At 34.9% G+C, this 18,921-nt stretch overlaps 1 protein-coding gene across 2 annotated transcripts; it reads right to left on the bottom strand.

Moving 5' to 3' along the window:
• Positions 1 to 600: 600 nt before the first annotated feature.
• olf186-M (Ki-ras-induced actin-interacting protein-IP3R-interacting domain olf186-M) lies at positions 601 to 18,086 on the bottom strand. 2 transcript variants are annotated; one of them, XM_075310806.1, is made up of 2 exons: positions 17,824 to 18,086; positions 601 to 1,990 (listed from the first exon to the last, which is right to left on the bottom strand). In XM_075310806.1, the coding sequence occupies exon 2, from the start codon at positions 1,939 to 1,941 to the stop codon at positions 964 to 966; it is 978 nt and encodes a 325-aa protein (XP_075166921.1). In that variant the 5' UTR covers positions 1,942 to 1,990; positions 17,824 to 18,086; the 3' UTR covers positions 601 to 963. The 2 variants fall into 2 exon arrangements, with proteins under 2 accessions (XP_075166921.1, XP_075166920.1); XM_075310805.1 differs by having other exon boundaries at positions 17,811 to 18,086.
• Positions 18,087 to 18,921: the final 835 nt, after the last annotated feature.

The following is an 18,921-nucleotide window of genomic DNA, read 5'->3' on the forward strand; positions in this document are numbered from 1 at the left end:
TAACTCGAAAACGGCCATCGATTGCCGCAAATCTCTCAACGAGATGACTGAGCAGTATAATATTCACCTAACATAATATGGGTGCCTGGCCGTAGGAACATACCGGGGAACTGCGAAGCAGATAAGTTAGCAAGGCTAGGAACTACCTTACATATTACAGAGGAACTAGAATCTGTTGGTATGTCTCTGGCTACCTGCAAGCTCTTACTGCATGAGAAGACTGGATGGCAACTGTTCGATGGGAGAATTGCAAGGGTTGTAACGACACCAAGCATATATGGCCCCGTATACACTTGAACCGCATACTAGATATGCTAGTGTTCTCAAGACGTCAGATATCACTCCTGATATCTGCTATAACGGGTCGCTGCGTGATAGGCGAATTTGCAAAAACTATTGGTATACTTCGCACCATGACTACTGTATGAGCTGTCATGATGCGGAGGGAAAGGAATCAATTAAACACCTCTTGTGTGAGTGTCTTGCATTGTGTGTAAGGCGTAAGCGAATTTTAGAGGCATATAGCTTTAGATTATTCCTTAAGGGTTAAAAGGAAGATTAGTGAGTTCCAATCAAAACCGAATAAACTTTATACTTGAATTAATTGTAAAAATAATTTATTTAAAATTAAAAAATAAGTGCTTACAAACTAAGTTAAAACAAAAAGAATATTAAGTAACATAGATTCATTGCATCTTAAGTACTGGTAAGGAAAGTTAACATAGTACATCATAAATTATGGAAAATGGGGGGGGGGGGGGGGTAGGAGGAGCGATGTCTTTTTAAGGATTAACAACTTAAACTAGAATTGAGTTAATTTTTCTTAGCTATGACTATAATATAATATAAAAGATCACACAAGAATATCCTGTTTATAGTTTAATGGGGTTATGGTAGGGTTCGATGGTATCTGAGCTTCCTGAGCTTCTACATATAAGCAAGAGCTTTGGCACAATATTTGAACTATCGCAGTTTCAGTTCCAATGAAGTCAATGACTTTTTCCTTTCGTTGACCTCAAAACGCTCCATGATCTTGGCAACAATGTGAGAAGGTGGAGCATCGGGATTTCCGGTTAGGCCTCGATAGCCCAGAACGCTATGATCGGCCAATGTATGGGCCAGTTGTAGGCGTTTAATGAAAGCATCTGTGTCAATACCCCGAACCTGGGAAGGCTTCAGAAATCGTTTGGGAATGCGAGAGAGTATATCATCCGAGACCACAGGACCAAAACCCAGATTAATAAGAATGGCTTCGGGATCGGGTTTGCGGGCCTCAAGCAAGCTATCAACACTGGAGTAACGGCTGGAGTCTGAATGTACAGAATTGTCACGCTTCAAAATGCTACGCTGCAGCTGATAATGACCACCTGGCATAGCACATTGAGGCAATTCTGCAATTGAATCATAAGAACCATCCGATTTCAGGCGGCGTTCATGGCCACTACTTGAGGCCGTTCCCGTTGAAGTCAATGACGAGGTCAACGATGAAGACGATGGTGTTTTATCCAGGGGCACCAATGGTGCGATACCTTTGATTTGCAATGAGCTTTCACTTTGCTGTTTGTTTCGGAAGCGAACTTGCTTCTTCTTCTGATTGGATATATTCGAGACGGGAAGTAGATTTAAACTAAGATCACTGGCCGGACTATAACCTTCATCCTCTTCGTCTTCTTCTTCCAAATCTGCAGCGTACTCCGTTTCATCACCACTATATACACTGGACTTTTGTCGCTGTAATCGTTTCTTGCGCAGAGTTGTAGATCCTGGATTGGGTGTAGAGCATTGTGAGATGAATTTGGTCGTTGAACTGGATTCCATGGTTTCGGAGTATTTATGAGATTTGGATCCTGTCTTATGATCTACCACATTGATACCGTCTGCGTTTGTTTCACTGGAGGGGATATTTTCTTTAAAATCGGAACAACTTTGTGTGCGTTCCATAATTTGTTTTGATTGCAGTTGTAAGTGATTGTCTTTTTTGTGAGTTTTTCTGTAAAATAAATTTTTATTTTTTAATGATTAAAATGAAATTTCTTTTAAGATTGCGTTTTTTGCAAAAAAAAAAAACAAAACAAAAATACTATGCAAACATCAGAGGACCGTGAAAATTATGACCGGATACTTATAATTGAGATAACATCTGTGCCGTATATGAGCAGCAGAGGATGGTACATGTAGGGCTTGATTTCAGGATGATGAAACTTTGGAACACTACCTTTGTCAAAGCTCTGTTTTTATTAGGCAAAAAGTTAACCCTATCGGTGAAGGGGATTTGGGGCCTGACCCAACTGGGAAACAGGGACTGGAAACTAATTAGGGAATTCGTTAGAGACACAGAGATCCTTGATGTTTGAGGTGATCATATTCCTTCTCTGGGTGTGTAGTGAATCATATGGGTTAAGATGGCAATCAGCAGAAGGAACATCAATGAAAATTTGAATTTAACAATTCACAACACTCCACACGAGAGAGTGTTGAGCTTCAAATATCTCGGGTTCTCAATAAATTATCAATGGGATAACTCCAAAGAAATTAAATGCCGGATAGAAATGGCAAGAGAAGCATTCCACAAATACAAGAAAGTATTAACCTGCCATGATATTAATATTACAACAAAGACAAGGTTCATAAAAGCCTACATATGGCCAATATTGCTATACTCAGTGGAAGTATGGACACTAAAAGCAGTAGATGTCAAGCGATTAGAAGCATTCGAAATGTGGATATATCGAAGGATTCTTAAAATCCCATGGATAGCTCATGTATCAAATGACGACGTTCTACGGAGATTGAACAGAACTAGAGAACTATTCACTCACATAAAAAGAAGAAAAACTTCATATCTCGGTCATATAATGCGAAACCCAAAATACCGTACCCTTCAGACAATTTTACAAGCCAGTGTAGAAGCAAAACGTAGCAGAGGAAGACAAGAGATGACATGGATTCAAAATATTCAACAATGGATAGAATTCCGAAATGCAGAAAATTTAATAAGTGTAGCTAGAAACAGAGAATTATTTTTCTTGTTTTGTCATAATATATAAAAAAGGAAACTCTACATGAAATGTAATATGGTCGCTAAAATTCGAATATCGAATATGCAATAAAGAAGAAGAATGTCCTGATTGAATCGAACAAAATTTTTTGTGTGTACGGTCGGTCATCAGAAAATATAAATTTAAAATGGGAATAACCTAATTTTTTTTTCAAATGTTTTCAATAAAACACTGTAAAATATTCTGAAAAAAACTCGGTAATTTTAATTGCAAAATACACATCGATTACAACATATGACCACCTGACAGATTTGTTGAAGTCCTTACCTGAATTCGATAATATGAGACGGTTTTTATTTTTTATAGAATTAAATTTATATACATACAATAATTATATGAATTTTTCTTTGGGGATTTTGCATGGGGAAGAATATTTCAGTTGGGGATATTTTGGGGATATAATTTTGAAATTTTGTGTAACCGTGATTCTGTCATAACAATTCCACGCTCCACGCAAGGACATACAATTCACATTTTTTGAATTCTTCTTCTTCTTACATTTTATGAGCAAAAAAGTTAAAGCAAAGATTATGAATTTTCTTATGCCAATATTTTTTGTAGTGTACAATAACTTAACCCACTCGAATGTTTCAAAATGATGGTGGTGGGTACATGGGTTTTGACAGGGCCACTTGATAAATACATCAGCTTGATTGAATATTAGTTTATCCATGTGAATGACCCATTATTTCCCATTAGATTAAGTGACTACTAGGCCATCTGTTTCTGATCTCTAATGTGACAAACAAAGTTCACTCTATGGATAATGTGATCTAAGTTGGTTGTGTAACTCTAATTCTACGAAATATCTAATTTGTTCAATTATATTCTATACTTTTTTTATTTATTTTTTTTTAATGATTCCCATATATCAATAGAAAAATCGAATATATCATTAAAGATCTCTCGTAATCAGCATCTATATACGTCGATGAAATAATGGCAAGTAGTTCGCATTTCAAATCCTCAATTTGAGCAGTTCATATCTACACGTGATATGTGTGATTTCCCAGAAAAGCAAAAAATCCCCTACTCAACTCAAGAAACTTCCTCAATAACAAAGGCACCGATAAATAAAAGCACAAAATCTGTTACTAAAGATTGAAACGCGCTTATTATTTGTGTTAACAACAGGTTCAATTATCTTTACTCCCCAACTCCCCCCCCCCCCCCCCCCCCCTCTGTATTCAGTCCTCTCTCAAAATAATGACAATACTTAGCGAATGACAATAACAACAACAACAGCAGAGGTATTTAGAAATCATACATAATTAGAAGTCTCGAAGTCACAAAACCGGTTAGTAGAGCAACCGCAAATAGTAAACAAAAACAATAACAAAACGTAGAATAGTCGCATTAGCTTTGGCTAGAGAGAGAGAGAGCGTATCGGGTACTCGAATAGGTAATCTGATCGTAAGTACAACGTCACTGCGGTAACTGTAAGTCGCCCGAGTGTAATTTCATAAACAAAGGCATCATATCAAATTCTGAATTTCCATATTCATTTGGAAGATGTTATGAGACTACGATTACACACAGAAAGAAAAAAGTCAGTTAAAAAACGAATGCTGAAATTAACTTATATTTATAAAAAAAAAAAATTTTGTTTTAGTTTTTTTTTTTAATTTTTGTCAAAAATTTTCCCCAGCCCTACGAATTTTTCTTTATTCCAAGTATGTCACTACAAATTTTATGAAATAAATGCCAGTAAAATTTCAATGACATTAAAATAAGTTCAATGCTAACAGAAAGCTGAAGAGGTTTTTTGTACACTTCTCAAAAGTAGTAAGAATGAACTACAGCGTGGTTAAGATGGGAATGTTCTGGCGCCTAGGTTAGGTTAGGTTAGGTGGCAGCCCGAAGTATCAGGCTCACTTAGACTATTCAGTTCATTGTGATACCACATTGGTGAACTTCTCTCTTATCACTGAGTGCTACCCGATTCCATGTTAGGTTAGGTTAGGTTAGGTTATGTGGCAGCCCGATGTATCAGGCTCACTTAGACTATTCTGTCCATTGTGATACCACAGTGGTGAACTTCTCTCTTATCACTGAGTGCTGCCCGATTCCATGTTAAGCTCAATGACAAGGGACCTCCTTTTTATAGCCGAGTCCGAACGGCGTTCCACATTCGAGTGAAACCACTTAGAGAAGCTTTGAAACCCTCAGAAATGTCACCAGCATTACTGAGGTGGGATAATCCACCGCTGAAAAATTTTTTGGTGTTCGGTCGTAGCAGGAATCGAACCCACGACCTTGTGTATGCAAGGCGGGCATGCTAACCATTGCACCACGGTGGCTCCATGTTAAGCTCAATGACAAGGGACCTTCTTTTTATAGCCGAGTCCGAACGGTGTTCCACATTGCAGTGAAACCATTTAGAGAAGCTTTGAAACCCAAATGTCACCAGCATTACTGAGGTGGGATAATCCACCGCTAAAAAACTTTTTGGTGTTCGGTCGAAGCAGGCGACATGCATGCTAACCAGGGCTGCCAATAAAATTTTAAGAAAAATCGTCACTTTTTCCGAAAAAATCGTCATAATCGGCACTTGCTTTACAAAAATCATCCAAAAATCGGGAATTTAAATAATATTAAAATAAAACATATGTTTTGGTTAAAAACAAAACAAATGTATTAATTTCATATAAAAACACACAATTCTACTATAATTAGTACATGCGTAGTACAAGCATTCTGAGCATTTCATAGCCGAAAAGTACGCGAACGCCATCCTGTAACTCTTTGCATATTCTAAATTGCAGCTTCTAAACATTAAAAACAATAAATGCATCCAGAGTTTATATCCTAACCCATATACTCGTAGTGTTTAGGGAAGGTTGGGTTAGTTTAGGTGGCAGCCCGATGAATCAGGCTCACTTAGACTATTCAGTCCATTGTGAAACCACTTAGAGAAGCTTTGAAACCCTCAGAAATGTCACCAGCATTACTGAGTCGGGATAATCCACCGCTGAAAAACTTTTTTGGCGTTCGGTCGAAGCAGGAATCGAACCCACGACCTTGTGTATGCAAGGCGGGCATGCTAACCATTGCACCACGGTGGCTCCCTAGTGTTTAGGGAATAATAACTTTTATTGACTTTAGACTACATAAAACATACTATTCGACTCAGAATCACCTCCTGAGTCGATTTATTCGTATTCGTCCGTTCATCGGTCGGTCTGTCTATGTATTGTATATATATAATATATATATAACATATGCCTCGCCGATTTCAACAAATGGGGTCGTATTGAGCCTATTTACTAACCAGTCGTCTTCAAATTTAATACAGGGTAATTAGGTACCCTTAAAGAAAGCAAAATTTAATCGAAATCGGTTAAGATTTCGAATTCGCTCGATTTTCCCAAATTTTTGAACGGAGTAAATATCGTAATTTTCGAGGCAAAAATCGGAAACTGCTATTTTTTGAGTCAAAAGTCGTCAAAATGCCGATAAATCGACAAATTTGGCCGCCCTGATGCTAACAATTGCACCACAGTGACTCCCTAAGATTTTTTTATATTTTTAGTTCATATTTGATATTCGAGAAGGATGTACATCGTAAATGGTAGTTAAAAATCCAAAAGTGTCAGAAAATTTTGGTTAATTGGACCCATTAATACCGAAAATGAAACTGCCCGACAAAAATTGATTTTTTGGGGTTTTATTAACTCAGTAACGACTAAATAAAAAGATTTAAATAAAAAAAAAGAAAACAAGAATATAACGCACTGAATATGACACCTCTTTATCAAATGTGACCAAATCAGATGTCCTCATATGGGTACAAAGGGCTGTAATGGGTTAATTAATCTCAAAATTTGGAATACAATTTAGTTCAATTTTCGCACGAGATAGTTCATTATACCCTTCACCACTACTGTGATACAGGGTATAATAAGTTTGTGCATTTGTATGTAACGCCAAGAAATAGTGGTCATAGACCCATCTTTTAGTCCTTTTAGCGATGTCCGTCTGTCCGTCTGTCTGTATGTATGTCCGTCCGTCTGTCTGTATATGTAATTTTGTGCACAAAGTACAGCTCGCAATTTAAGTCCGATCGTCCTCAAATTTGGCATAGGGCCGTTTCTTGGGACATAGACAATCGCTATTGGTTTTGGAAAAAATCGGTTCAGATTTAGATATATCTGCCATATATATATATATCCCCGATTTGGTCATAGTTAGCGTGTTTCACAACCGATTTTCTTGAAATACCGTACATCCAAATATTTTATGAATCTCGAAAATCTTGCAAAATATCAGGCAAATCGGTTCAGATTTAGATATAGCTCCCATATATATCTTTCGTCCGATTTAGACTCATATCACCGCAGAGGCCAAAGTTTACTACCGATCTTCTTGAAATTTTGCACAGAGGGTAGAATTGACATTCTACCAATGCTTGGTAAACTTGATTGAAATCGGTTCAAATTTAGATATAGCTCCCATATATATCTTTCTTCCGATTTGAACTTATATGGCCACAAAAGCCAGAGTTTTGCCGTGATTTGTTTCAAATTTTGTACAAGTGGTACGTTTAATAGTATCGTTAAGTGTGTCAAATTTTGTTAAAATCGGTTCAGATTTAGATATAGCTCACATATATATCTTTCGCCCGATTTGTACTTATATGGTCTCAAAAGCCAGAGTTTTGCCCTGACTTACTTCAAATTTTGCGCAAGCGGTACTTTTAACGAAACTATTGTATGTGTCAAATATGGTCAAAATCGATTCAGATTTAGATATAACTCCCATATATATCTTTCGTCCGATTTGAACTTATATGGCCTCAAAATCCAAGGTTTTGCCGTGATTTGCTTCAAATTTCGCACAAGGAGTACGTTTAGTAATATCGGTAATTGTGCCAAATTTGGTTGAAATCGGTTCAGATTTAGATATGGCTCCCATATGTATCTTCCGTCCGATTTGCACTCATACGACCAGGGGGGCCAAAGTTATACTCCCATTTACGTGAAATTCCGCATAGATAGCAGAATTATTATTCTAACTATACATGTCAAATTTAGTCAAAATCGGTTCAGATTATATATAGCTCCCATATATACGTGTACCTGAGTTGGGGAAATATGGTAGTTTCCTACAATTAACTGGATAGCGTTAGCCGATTTAAATTTTAATTCTAGAGATTTTGTAGAAATAAAGAATTGTCCTTTATATAGCTTCCAGCAAATGTGAAGTAGTTGAGATGGTAACACAAATTTTGGCCTACATAGGGATGAAGGGTATAATATAGTCGGCCCCGCCCGACTTTAGACTTTACTTGTTTTTCCCATAACATAGATCTGTGTAATAATCCTTTTATTCATGGAAACAGAGAGAAAAGGAAATTATTTAGTTTGTTATTATTTGTTTTTTATGGTAATTTAATTTAATTTACTTGTAAATTCACTTAATTGAACTTGGTATAGATAATTAATTTTTGGGATTTAATTATTTATATTCAATTCTATTAAATTCAACTAATTCAATTTTATTTTGTCATGCTATTTCACTTCATTTCCTTTGAAGTAAATCTTTTTTAAGTAGGGCATGACAAAATATATAATAATTATATATGTTATGTTATTAATAAATAAATAATAAAACACAGACAATCAACAGAGTTTGTTAGTTATCTGCTTGTTGCCAATAACCCGTTTTATTAACTTCCACAACCTCACTGTATCTTGGTTCAATGCTACGCCAAAAGTTACTGGGTGTTTTTTTTTAACATACATAAGTACGCAATATTGAAAAAAAAAAAACGAAATATACAAAAATAAAATCAAGACAAGTTCAAGTACGTGTGTTTTGTACAAATATTTTTTTGTTGTTTAAACAATTTGGCATTACTTGGTTGGGAGGGGAATTTGGCAGAGGAAGAAGTCTACCAAGTTCCTTATGCCGTGTGCTGATTTGTCATCGCTGTGACCGTAATTTTGGGAATTTTTGAAGGAAATTATTTCAACATTAAGACAATTAATTCTTTAAATTGTTGTTGTTGAAATTGAAAAGGTGTACGTGTGACTGTGATTACACTAGGTGACACTAAACGTGAGTTTTTTTTGGGAGGTTTGTTGAGAGCTAGAGTAATAACATTCTAGTCGAATTAATTTAATAGTAATCAAAATACATTTAATTATCTAAAACAATCCAATAAGTCTTATTCCACAATATTAGCCATATAATTCTTCTGTAAATGAGATTGGCTAGGCAGTTATCCCGAAAGATCACATCCTATGTGGCTAGTTTATGTACAAATAATGAATCCATTTCACCGCTTTAATTTTCATGCAAACTAAAAATAAAGAAAACCAATAGTCTCATTCAACACCGAAAGAAATTTGATGTGATTTTAACATTCACATTTTTCTTTTTATGAAGAAAGTGTTTTCTAACTACAAACGTATTCAACTTTATCCGAAAAACAAAAAAAAAAACGCAAAATTCAAAGATTAATGAAATCGCCTTAAAATTTTTTGTCTTGTTGTATTTTGACTACAAAGCAAAAAAAGTGTTCAAAAATAGAATATGTTTTCCCGTTCTTTATTTTAAAGACATTTTTACTTGAAACCTAGCATAATTTCTACTTGAAGTCAAGTCAGAATTTGGAATTTTAAATTGTTGAACTTTTTTAAATAACTATGATAGTACATGAAGGAATAAAGTGAAAAAACAAATTAGTTGAATTTTGTTTCCTAAAATGCTCTGCTTTTTTGACTCGGAATCAATAACAATATCATTAGTGCACTGAAAAAAATATTTACGTGATATTATAGATTAAGCAACCTTAATTTTAGGATGCGCAATTTACACACTATTAAGGACAAATTTCTTTAAAATAATGAAATTTTAATTAAAAGAAACTTTATAATCTTTGCTTCAAAATTTTTTTCCATTAAATTTAGGGCACACATTTTGAAAATTTGCGTCCGTTCGTTAAAGTTGTATGACTTTAAACTAAGGAAAATTTTCGTTGAAGTAAAGAAACACATTTGTGATTTAAAGAAATCGTCCTTAAATTAACTAAAATATTGAATATTTAGATTTAAGATAAAAACGCTTCAAATATAGGCTAAGACTTGTTTTGAGGATTTAGCATCTTTGGATTAAAGTTTTTTTTTTTTTTTGGAATTAAGAAAATATTTGTTTACTTCGAAATATCTGTCATAATTTGGATTTTTAAACGGGCATTGGTTTGTTTATCTACCGGAAAAATAGAATGAAAATTCGATAAAGGAGATCTGTATACTAATTTTAATTTTATAGATCCTAGATTTAAAGCCATATAAGTCGCAAAAAAAATTCCTAATGTTAAAGAAACCGCATCTTTGGCTCGGAATCAATACCAAAATCCTTAAAGGAAGGTCCAAGTAAACTTTTTTTTTGAGTATGTAAAAACAATGTTTTTGGGATCACCTCCTAGATCAAAATATTATTTTTGTATGCACTGAAAAATTGTCGTGAGGTCAAAGATTTCATGTCTTTAAAATACGAATACAAATTTTGCTTAGCATAGAAGACGCATTTCTCTAAAATAAAGTTATTTTCCTTGTCCAAAAGTCGATAAACTTTTTAATGAAGTCGTATTGTCCTTATAATTAAGTGATTTGTCTTAAAAATGGGTATCTTAACATGAAAGAAAAAATTTATAAGGCTAAGGTCAACTTGACTTTAATAATTCAGAAAAATTCTTTAAATTTAATGAAATTGTCTTTAAATTTGTTGTCTTTTTGCATCTTGACTACAAAGCAAAAAATCGTTCAAATATAGGACATGTTTTTCAAAACTTTATTTTAAAGAAGTTTTTTACTTCAAACATAGCATAATTTCTACTGGAAATCGAGTCTTAATTTGGGAAATAAAGTTGCCGTTAACTCGTTTTTAAAGGTCTTTGATAGCATATGAAGAAAAAAAGCTGAGAAAGCGAAAAATTAAAATTTGCTTCCTAGAAGCAAGTACACAAAACCTAAATTTAAAAGAGAATTGTGTCTTAAAAGTATCCCTACTTGTATTCTCCGCTTCTTTGGCTCGGAATCAATACCAAATTTTTTAAAGTAAAGACAAAATCTTTGGAACCGAGTATGCTTTTTTTCAGTGTGGCGAGAAATCTAAATTTTTACCGCAGCGGCTACTGAGTTCCTTAACCAATAGGTGAGCACTTTTTAAAGTTGTCAAGTTGCCTGTGGACAACTTTGGGCAATTATGATAGCAAATATACATACTTTTTGATAGCAGACCTAAAGAAAACGGTTTGACAAAAAATGCTATTGAATAAATCCTGAACTTCGATTGGGATGTCCCTGTGACGAGGAATGCGGCGATGATGTGGAAGACATATCTGCAGTGCTGGGCAGGAATTTGGAAGGAATCGAAATAGGGGAGGAAGCCATAGATATCAGCCTTTTTGACATTATACTGGTGGATTAGTTTGATCACGAATATAGGTGCTTTGTTATACTTTGGCTATTGTGATTGCCAATTGAAATGACATGGGCCCTAGGTTAGGTTAGGAGGCGGATCGATCAGGCTCACTTAGACTACTCATACAACAGTGGTGAACTTCTCTCTTATCACTAACTGCTGTCCGATTCCATGTGAAGCTCAATGACAAGGGACCTCCTTTTTATATAGCCGAGTCCGAACGGCGTTCCACATTGTAGTGAAACCACTTAGAGAAGCTTTGATACAATCAGAAATGTCACCAGCATTACTGAGGTGGGATAATCCATCGCTGAAAAACTTTTTGGTGTTTGGTTAAAGCAGGAATCGAACCCACGACCTTGTGTATGCAAGGCGGGCATGCTAACCATCTTAAAACAAAAAACATGAATCACGCGTGCCTCATGCGAATGCGTGAATGAAATTTAAACTAAATTTCATGAATGTGCGTGAACCAAATTGCGTCATTCGTGGGCGTGAGTACAAATCAAATTGAGTTCATAATTGTGCGTAAGTAAAATTTCTCCGAAATCACACTCAGGAACAAATTTACGTTCACGATTCAAGCTCACAGATTTTTATCACCTTCACGGATTTTATCACGTCCATTGTTTGATTGTGAATCATATTTTAATTTTACTAATGGTTCCGCCGTGAGTTATGAATGTTATTTACTCATCAGTAACTACAGCGTGTCATGAGATTTGTCGTGAATCACAAGAACTTTCGTGAATCAGGCTAATTGTTGTGTCAAGAACATTTTCGTGAATCAAGAATATTGTCGTGAGTCACGAAATCAAGAATATTGTCGTGAGTCACGAGAAATTTCGTGAATTACGGGAATTTTATTGAGTCACGAAAATTGTCGTGTTCCTAAAATATTCGTGAATCACGATATTTGTCGTGAATCGTGCCGGAGCGTGAGGCATAAACGTTCTTCGTGCGTGAGCATGCGTGAGTATAACTTTTCATTTCGTGAATTTGCGTGAGCGAGAATTCCTACCCACATGGCGTGACTTCAAAATGATTAAAAGTAAAAAAAAAATAGCGATACCGATAAATATTCGGGGTCGAAAGAGTTAATTTTAATGTAGAGCAAAATATATAGGTGCTCTCAATATATGCACTTCCCTAAAACAAAAACCAAACCATAGAAATATTTTGCAAATATTTGCCTGTTCCAAATGCTATATATAGCCTGGTGGGGAATCCCCCCATCCCCCCTCAAACACTCCACCCTCAGCGATACCTTTTCTTCTATCTCATAATTCACTAATTTAACACCTTTACTAGTGAATTTATTTTTATATTTTTTTCGCTATTATCTTCATCGTCCACAGTAGGGTAGTGTTATTGTTGTTATTTGATTGTTTGCATATTTCGAATCTCTTGTTTACATTGGATGTTCCGTGAAAATAACAAGTTTTACGTCAATTTCTTAGAGAATCCAATAACAATTAAAAAAAGGGTATAACTTTCAATGGGTCTGCTTACGCCCCTCCCTCCAAGGGGATTCAATTAGACTAGGGAAGTCTTTTGAAGCGGGTTGGCCTATGAATATGTTCATGATAGTGGAAATGGTTGAAGGTATTGCTGGAGGCTTCTGGGGAGAGCGTTGTGTTGATATGGAAACAGAAAAATCGTAAAAATGCTTAGAACGTCACGAGAACAATTGACCGGTAATTCTTACGTCAAAAGATTTAACATCCAAAACGAAACCGAGCTCAAAACATGAAATTTGATATTGCATTGTGTTTGGTCAATGGAAAAGCGTTTAAATTATTCATGGTGATGGCGTATATTGGAGATATGTAAGTTAAAATGGGAAATTCCATTTCATGGTTAATAAACGTTAATCTCGGTAATTTTACTAAGAAATTTAAATTGTATATGCAAATAAACAAACAATAATTTATTATGGTTTTCTCGGAAAGCCATTTGAATTTCTCCCCGTCTTAATGACGCTTTTATTTTTATCTTTTCAAAAGTAGTTTAGAAGCTATTTTTATACCCTGCGCCACACTGTGGAACAGGGTATTATAAGTTAATGCATATGTTTGCAACACCCAGAAGGAGGCGAGATATACATATGTACGCAAAGAAAAAATTTTAGACAAACGAAATTCCCCTTTCCTATAATATATTTTCGTTTGGAGCAAATAAACCCGAATTTGTGATAAGCTATTCGACGATTGGATCTGATAGTTTTTATTTGCTTTAAAAGAATATTTTTTAGCGTCAAATTTGGTTGTCTAAAATTTCGTTCCTCAGAAAAGAAAACTCTTCTTTCTGTGTGGAGTCTTTGGCAATAATGCTCAGGGTGGGTCCCTGAGTCGATCTAGCCATGTCCGTCTGTCCGTGAACACATTGTAGTGATCAAAATCTAGGTCGATATTTAAGTCCAATCGACTTCAAATTTGGCAAAAGTATGTGTTTTGTGTCAGAATAGAACCCTACTGATTTTGGAAGAAATCGGTTCAGTTTTAAATATAGCTCCCATATATATCTTTCGCCCGGTATCTACAATATGGCCCCAGAAGCCAGAATTTCAGCCTGATTTGCTTTACATTTTATACAAGGAGTGCAAATGACAGTGTTGTAAAGTGCGCCGAATTTGGTTGAAATCGGTTCAGATTTAGATATAGCTTCCATATATCTTTTACCCGATATACACTTATATGGCCCCTGAAGCCAGAGTTTTAACCTGATATGCTTTAAATTTTGTGCAAGGAGTAGAATTAACGTTCTCGATATACATGAACATTTTGGTTGAAATCGGTTCAGATTTAGATATAGCTCCCATATATATGTTTTTCTGATTTCGGCAAAATTGGCCAAAATACCCACATTTTCCTTGTAAAAACGCCACTGCTTAGTCGAAAACTTGTAAAAATTAGTCCAATTTTCCTATATTTCTAATATATATCTATCGACCGATAAATCATAAATACACTTTTGCAAAGTTGCCAAAAAATTGCTTCAGATTTAAATGTTTCCCATATTTTTTTACTAACATATTGTTCCACCCCAGGACATAGGCCGACTTAAATTTTAAGTCTACAGAAGTCTAACAAATTTTGTCCACATCGGGTCAGATTTAAATATATGTATATGGGAATATGAACTTTATATACAGCACCCAATATATTTGACGTATTTGAAATGGTATCGAAAATGTGGATCTACAAAGTGGTGCAGGGTATAATATAGTCGGCCCCGCCCGACTTTAGACTTTCCTTACTTGTTTTATATGTTATTCGACTACACTCTGATAGTGTACCCGGATCCAAAGATTTCGATCTTCACTTAGGATTTTGGATTCCGAGTCAATACTTAAAAAACAGTGGGAATTAAATCTATGTGAGTTCATGGAATTATTGGGTTTGAAAAAAGTAATAACCTTTTGTGTACGTTAGTTAAATATCTCCAAAAAAATATAACGAAAGAACCATTTTTTTTCTTCAAAGTACGAAATTTTCTTTTACAAGTGAAAAAAATTATGTCTAATAAATTTTCTTGAATTTGTCGAAAAATATTTTCTTTTTTGCGAAATTGGCTTGATATCGGCGTTTGTAATACGGTTTAGTTAAAATTTTCGAAAATTTACCTAAGTTTTCTCAAAAATTCTCCAAAATTTTCCTTCCTGGTATATTTGAAGAAGCTTATATACTTTAAATCTTGATTCAATAAAATTGAGCAATTATTCGTTTTCTTTTTCGGGATCTATTGTCCTTATAAGACAAGGCATCCTTAATTTTAGAATATTAAATTAAAAAAAAAACTTCTTTGACAAAAAGAAATTTTATTATGTTTATAAATATTGTTTTAATTCTTTAAATACAGAAAACTTATTTTTTCTTTTCTAAAGTTACATTAATTTGTTCGTAGAGCATTGTTAATATTTCTCAAAAAGAAAATGGTTAAATGGTAATTTTAATTTTATAGAATCTAAATTTAAAACTTGTTGGTCGCCTACAAAACGTCTTTATTTAAAAAAAAGCTTCATCAATTGCAGCTTCAACTTTTTATTCATAATTATTACAAGAAGGTATCCAAAAATTTCACTACAATGTGAACGCCGCTTGGACTCGGCTATAAAAAGGAGGTCTCTTGTCATTGAGCTAAACATGAAATCAGCAGCAGGCAGCACTCAGCACTCAGCGATAAAAGAGAAGTTCACCACTGGGGTATCACAATTATCTGAATATTCTAATTGAGCCTGAAATATCTGGCTACGACTATACCTAACCTAACGTTGGATCATGCCATCAAAGAAAGTAAATATTATGTTTTTTTTTTAATGAGCATAACATTTTGCCATGTCGGTCCACCAAAAATTGAATTTTCGCGAAAAACGAAATCGGCGTAAGAAAATAAACCGAACCACTGTTTTTTGCACCGCTTTTGATCTCTCTAGTCCCAAGTCAATCAGGGAAGTTTAAATTTGCCTTTAATCTTTTAAAAAAGCGATGTCCCCTTCCCCGATCAAATATCGAGAAATAAAGTAGGGTACTTTTGTCTTGAGATTCTCAATCTTCCCCGAAAATTTTAAGAAAATCAAGTTTCAAAATTTGGGGCAAAGCGGAGGTCCCCCTCCCCGACCAAATATCAGAAAACAAAGTACTGGATCTATGTTTAGACTCCACCCCCAACCGGACCTGAAAAATTCAAGCAAATCGGAAAACTTTGATTCCATTTTTAAAAAGCCGGCCAAAGAGGAGCTGGCCTTCCCCGTCCAAATATTAAAAAATCAGGTACTCCATATTTATTTCAGGTACTCCATATTTATTTCATAACCTCCCCCCACATTTCAAATATATCGGATACGTTTAGTTTTTTCCTTTGAAAATGTCTAGCAAATCGGAGAACTTTCATTCAATTTTCAAAAAATCGGGCATCTATATCAACTAGATATGAAAAAGAATGTACCCTTATTTCACCACAACTCTTTTCTGAAAATTTCAAATAAATCGGTTTAGCCATTTCCGAGCTTACTCGGAACATACAGACAATCAAACATAGATGATCTGTTGTTCACAAAAAGCCGAAGCTTGTATATGTCAAAAGAGGACGTTTTTTTAATATCAAGAATTCGGCTTCATAATCTTCTTAAATATGTGATAGGTTCTTTTCCTTTGATTGAAAGAAAAATTCTCTCTTGTATCTCCAACATTTGATGGAAATCGAGGTGAGTAACATTTTTCCACCACAACTTTGGGAGAGTTGGGCAAGTGCAAGTATCGCATAACAGAAAGGAACTTTCGCAATGTAAATGTCAGCAAATTGGCCATTTATTTGTTGCTTTTTTTGTACTTCGTTCAAAATCAATTAGGTTGAATGGAATTGTTGATTAAGTTGATTTTAATGTGAATCGATTTATCGCAATTTTGCTGCCGCATTTTTGTTGTTATTATTTATATGCTCGTTTCCATATCTATCTGTCTGTCCAATTATTCGAATGTCCGTCTTTCCTTCTTTCTTTTGTTCAAATAATAATTTCACCGTTGCCATTACTGGCCGAATGGGGCTGGTTGGGTGGTTGCCTGCTTGCCTGCCTGGTTGACATTGAATGCCTTACCATATATGTCCGATGGGGATTGATTGTAGAAAAGAAAAAACAACAACAAGCAAGAATAAAAATAAACAAAACTTGGAGCCGTTTAAGTAGTGATTTCGTCGTTTGTTGTTACATCGGCTGTCAACTTAAATCTCTCATCAAATCTCTTGAATGTGTAAGAACGATCGGCAAATGATAGAGGGCATATGAAAGCGTCAGACCGAGGAGGGGGGACTATGGTAAACATGTTTTTACACCTTGTTGCAGTAGTTGGCCGCCAAACTTGGTGTTGTCAACTTTGTTGTTGCTGTTAGGTTTGTTTTTTTTTTTGTATTGTCAAGCCGCTACTACAACAACCACTAACAACGAAATCAAGACCAGAAACAAATCTCAAGTTCAGCGAATCAATTTGAAGTGCACAAAATTTTCCGTTTTATTATAACACTAGACTGTCATTGTTTCTATGGCTTGGAGTTTTCTGATTAGTTTTTGTTTTGTTTCAGATTTTTTTTTTAATTTAATCTTTGTTGTTGGTATTTTTCTTCTTGCTGTGCGAGAATTGAGCTTTGATTAGCGCGTGGCTACTAACCACAGGGACAGACATTTCTTTCACTTGGCATTTCGAAAATATTAACACTAATGACATTGCTGGTTCTCTCCAACTCTGATGTTTGCATAATATTTATTTTTATTTTCATTTGTTATATGTTAGCAAAATATCTTTATCTTTTGTTTTTAATATTAACCTTTTTTTCTTACAGCTGTTTCTTTGTTGTTGCTGGCTTTACTTAAGTGTTTTGGTTTTTGTTTTTCTTGTAGTTGTGCGAATATTAATTTGTATTTATTATTGAAAAAATTGTGGCTGTGTTTTTTTATCGCAGCAGCTATTTAAATATAAACAAACACAACGTCGTCGTTGTGGTCGCCGCCGTTGTATCAAGAAATTTCGCTATTGTCGCGTTGTTCGACTTAACGCTGGTGATAACGTCTTTTCACCTCTAGCAACAGTTGTTAACTGAATGGCCAATGCTGGTTTCCTCCCTTCAATATGAAAAAGGCGCGCTGTGTAACCAAAGTTCAGCAGCTTGAGCTTTATTCGTATGGAATTTGCCAGCGTTTTCGCTACTAAGCCTTACACAATCAAGAGAGGAGAGCAAAAGAGAAAGCCCAGCCTGGTTTGTTCGTAGGGTTGCCAGAGTTGATTTCTGTTTTGTTAGTTTAATGATAAAATCTATCCCTCATGTTCTGGTTTACGAAACGCAAAAATTTTTACATTGTCCATAAGAATATATATAATTGTTGCTTCAAAAATAGAGATTGAGGAACATTTTGCGTTTTGCGAATTCGCAATAGTGAACGCACCATGAAAGAGAAATTAGGTTTTTTTAAAGAGAATTTTCATTGATATATTTGTCTAAATGCAACGTAATATAAAAGTCAATACCCAGTAACACCTAGGTAACCACAACTCATTACAATTTGATTACGTTGCGATGATTTATAATGGCTAACTTACATTGACAATAATCAGTAATTTATGATGATTATTCTCTAAATGTAATGCTGTTGACCGATAATGACTTAATAAAATGGAATAAATTATGGCATAATCTATATATATAAAATTCAATCTATGTTTGTTTATTTGTTTGTTTGTTTGATTGTTTGTTTGTATGTACCGAGTTGGCTCCGAAACGGCTGATCCGATTTACTTGAAACTTTCAGAGATCGTAGGGGGCGTTCATGTGGTGAAAATAGGGTACCTCATTTTTTGACACCTGGTCGCGGAGGGGACCTCCCCTTTGGCGGACTTTTTGAAAATTGGACCAAAGTTGACCGATTTGCTTGAAATTTTCA

Source organism: Haematobia irritans, chromosome 5, assembly GCF_050003625.1.
Source record: "Haematobia irritans isolate KBUSLIRL chromosome 5, ASM5000362v1, whole genome shotgun sequence".
Lineage (NCBI taxonomy): Eukaryota > Metazoa > Arthropoda > Insecta > Diptera > Muscidae > Haematobia > Haematobia irritans.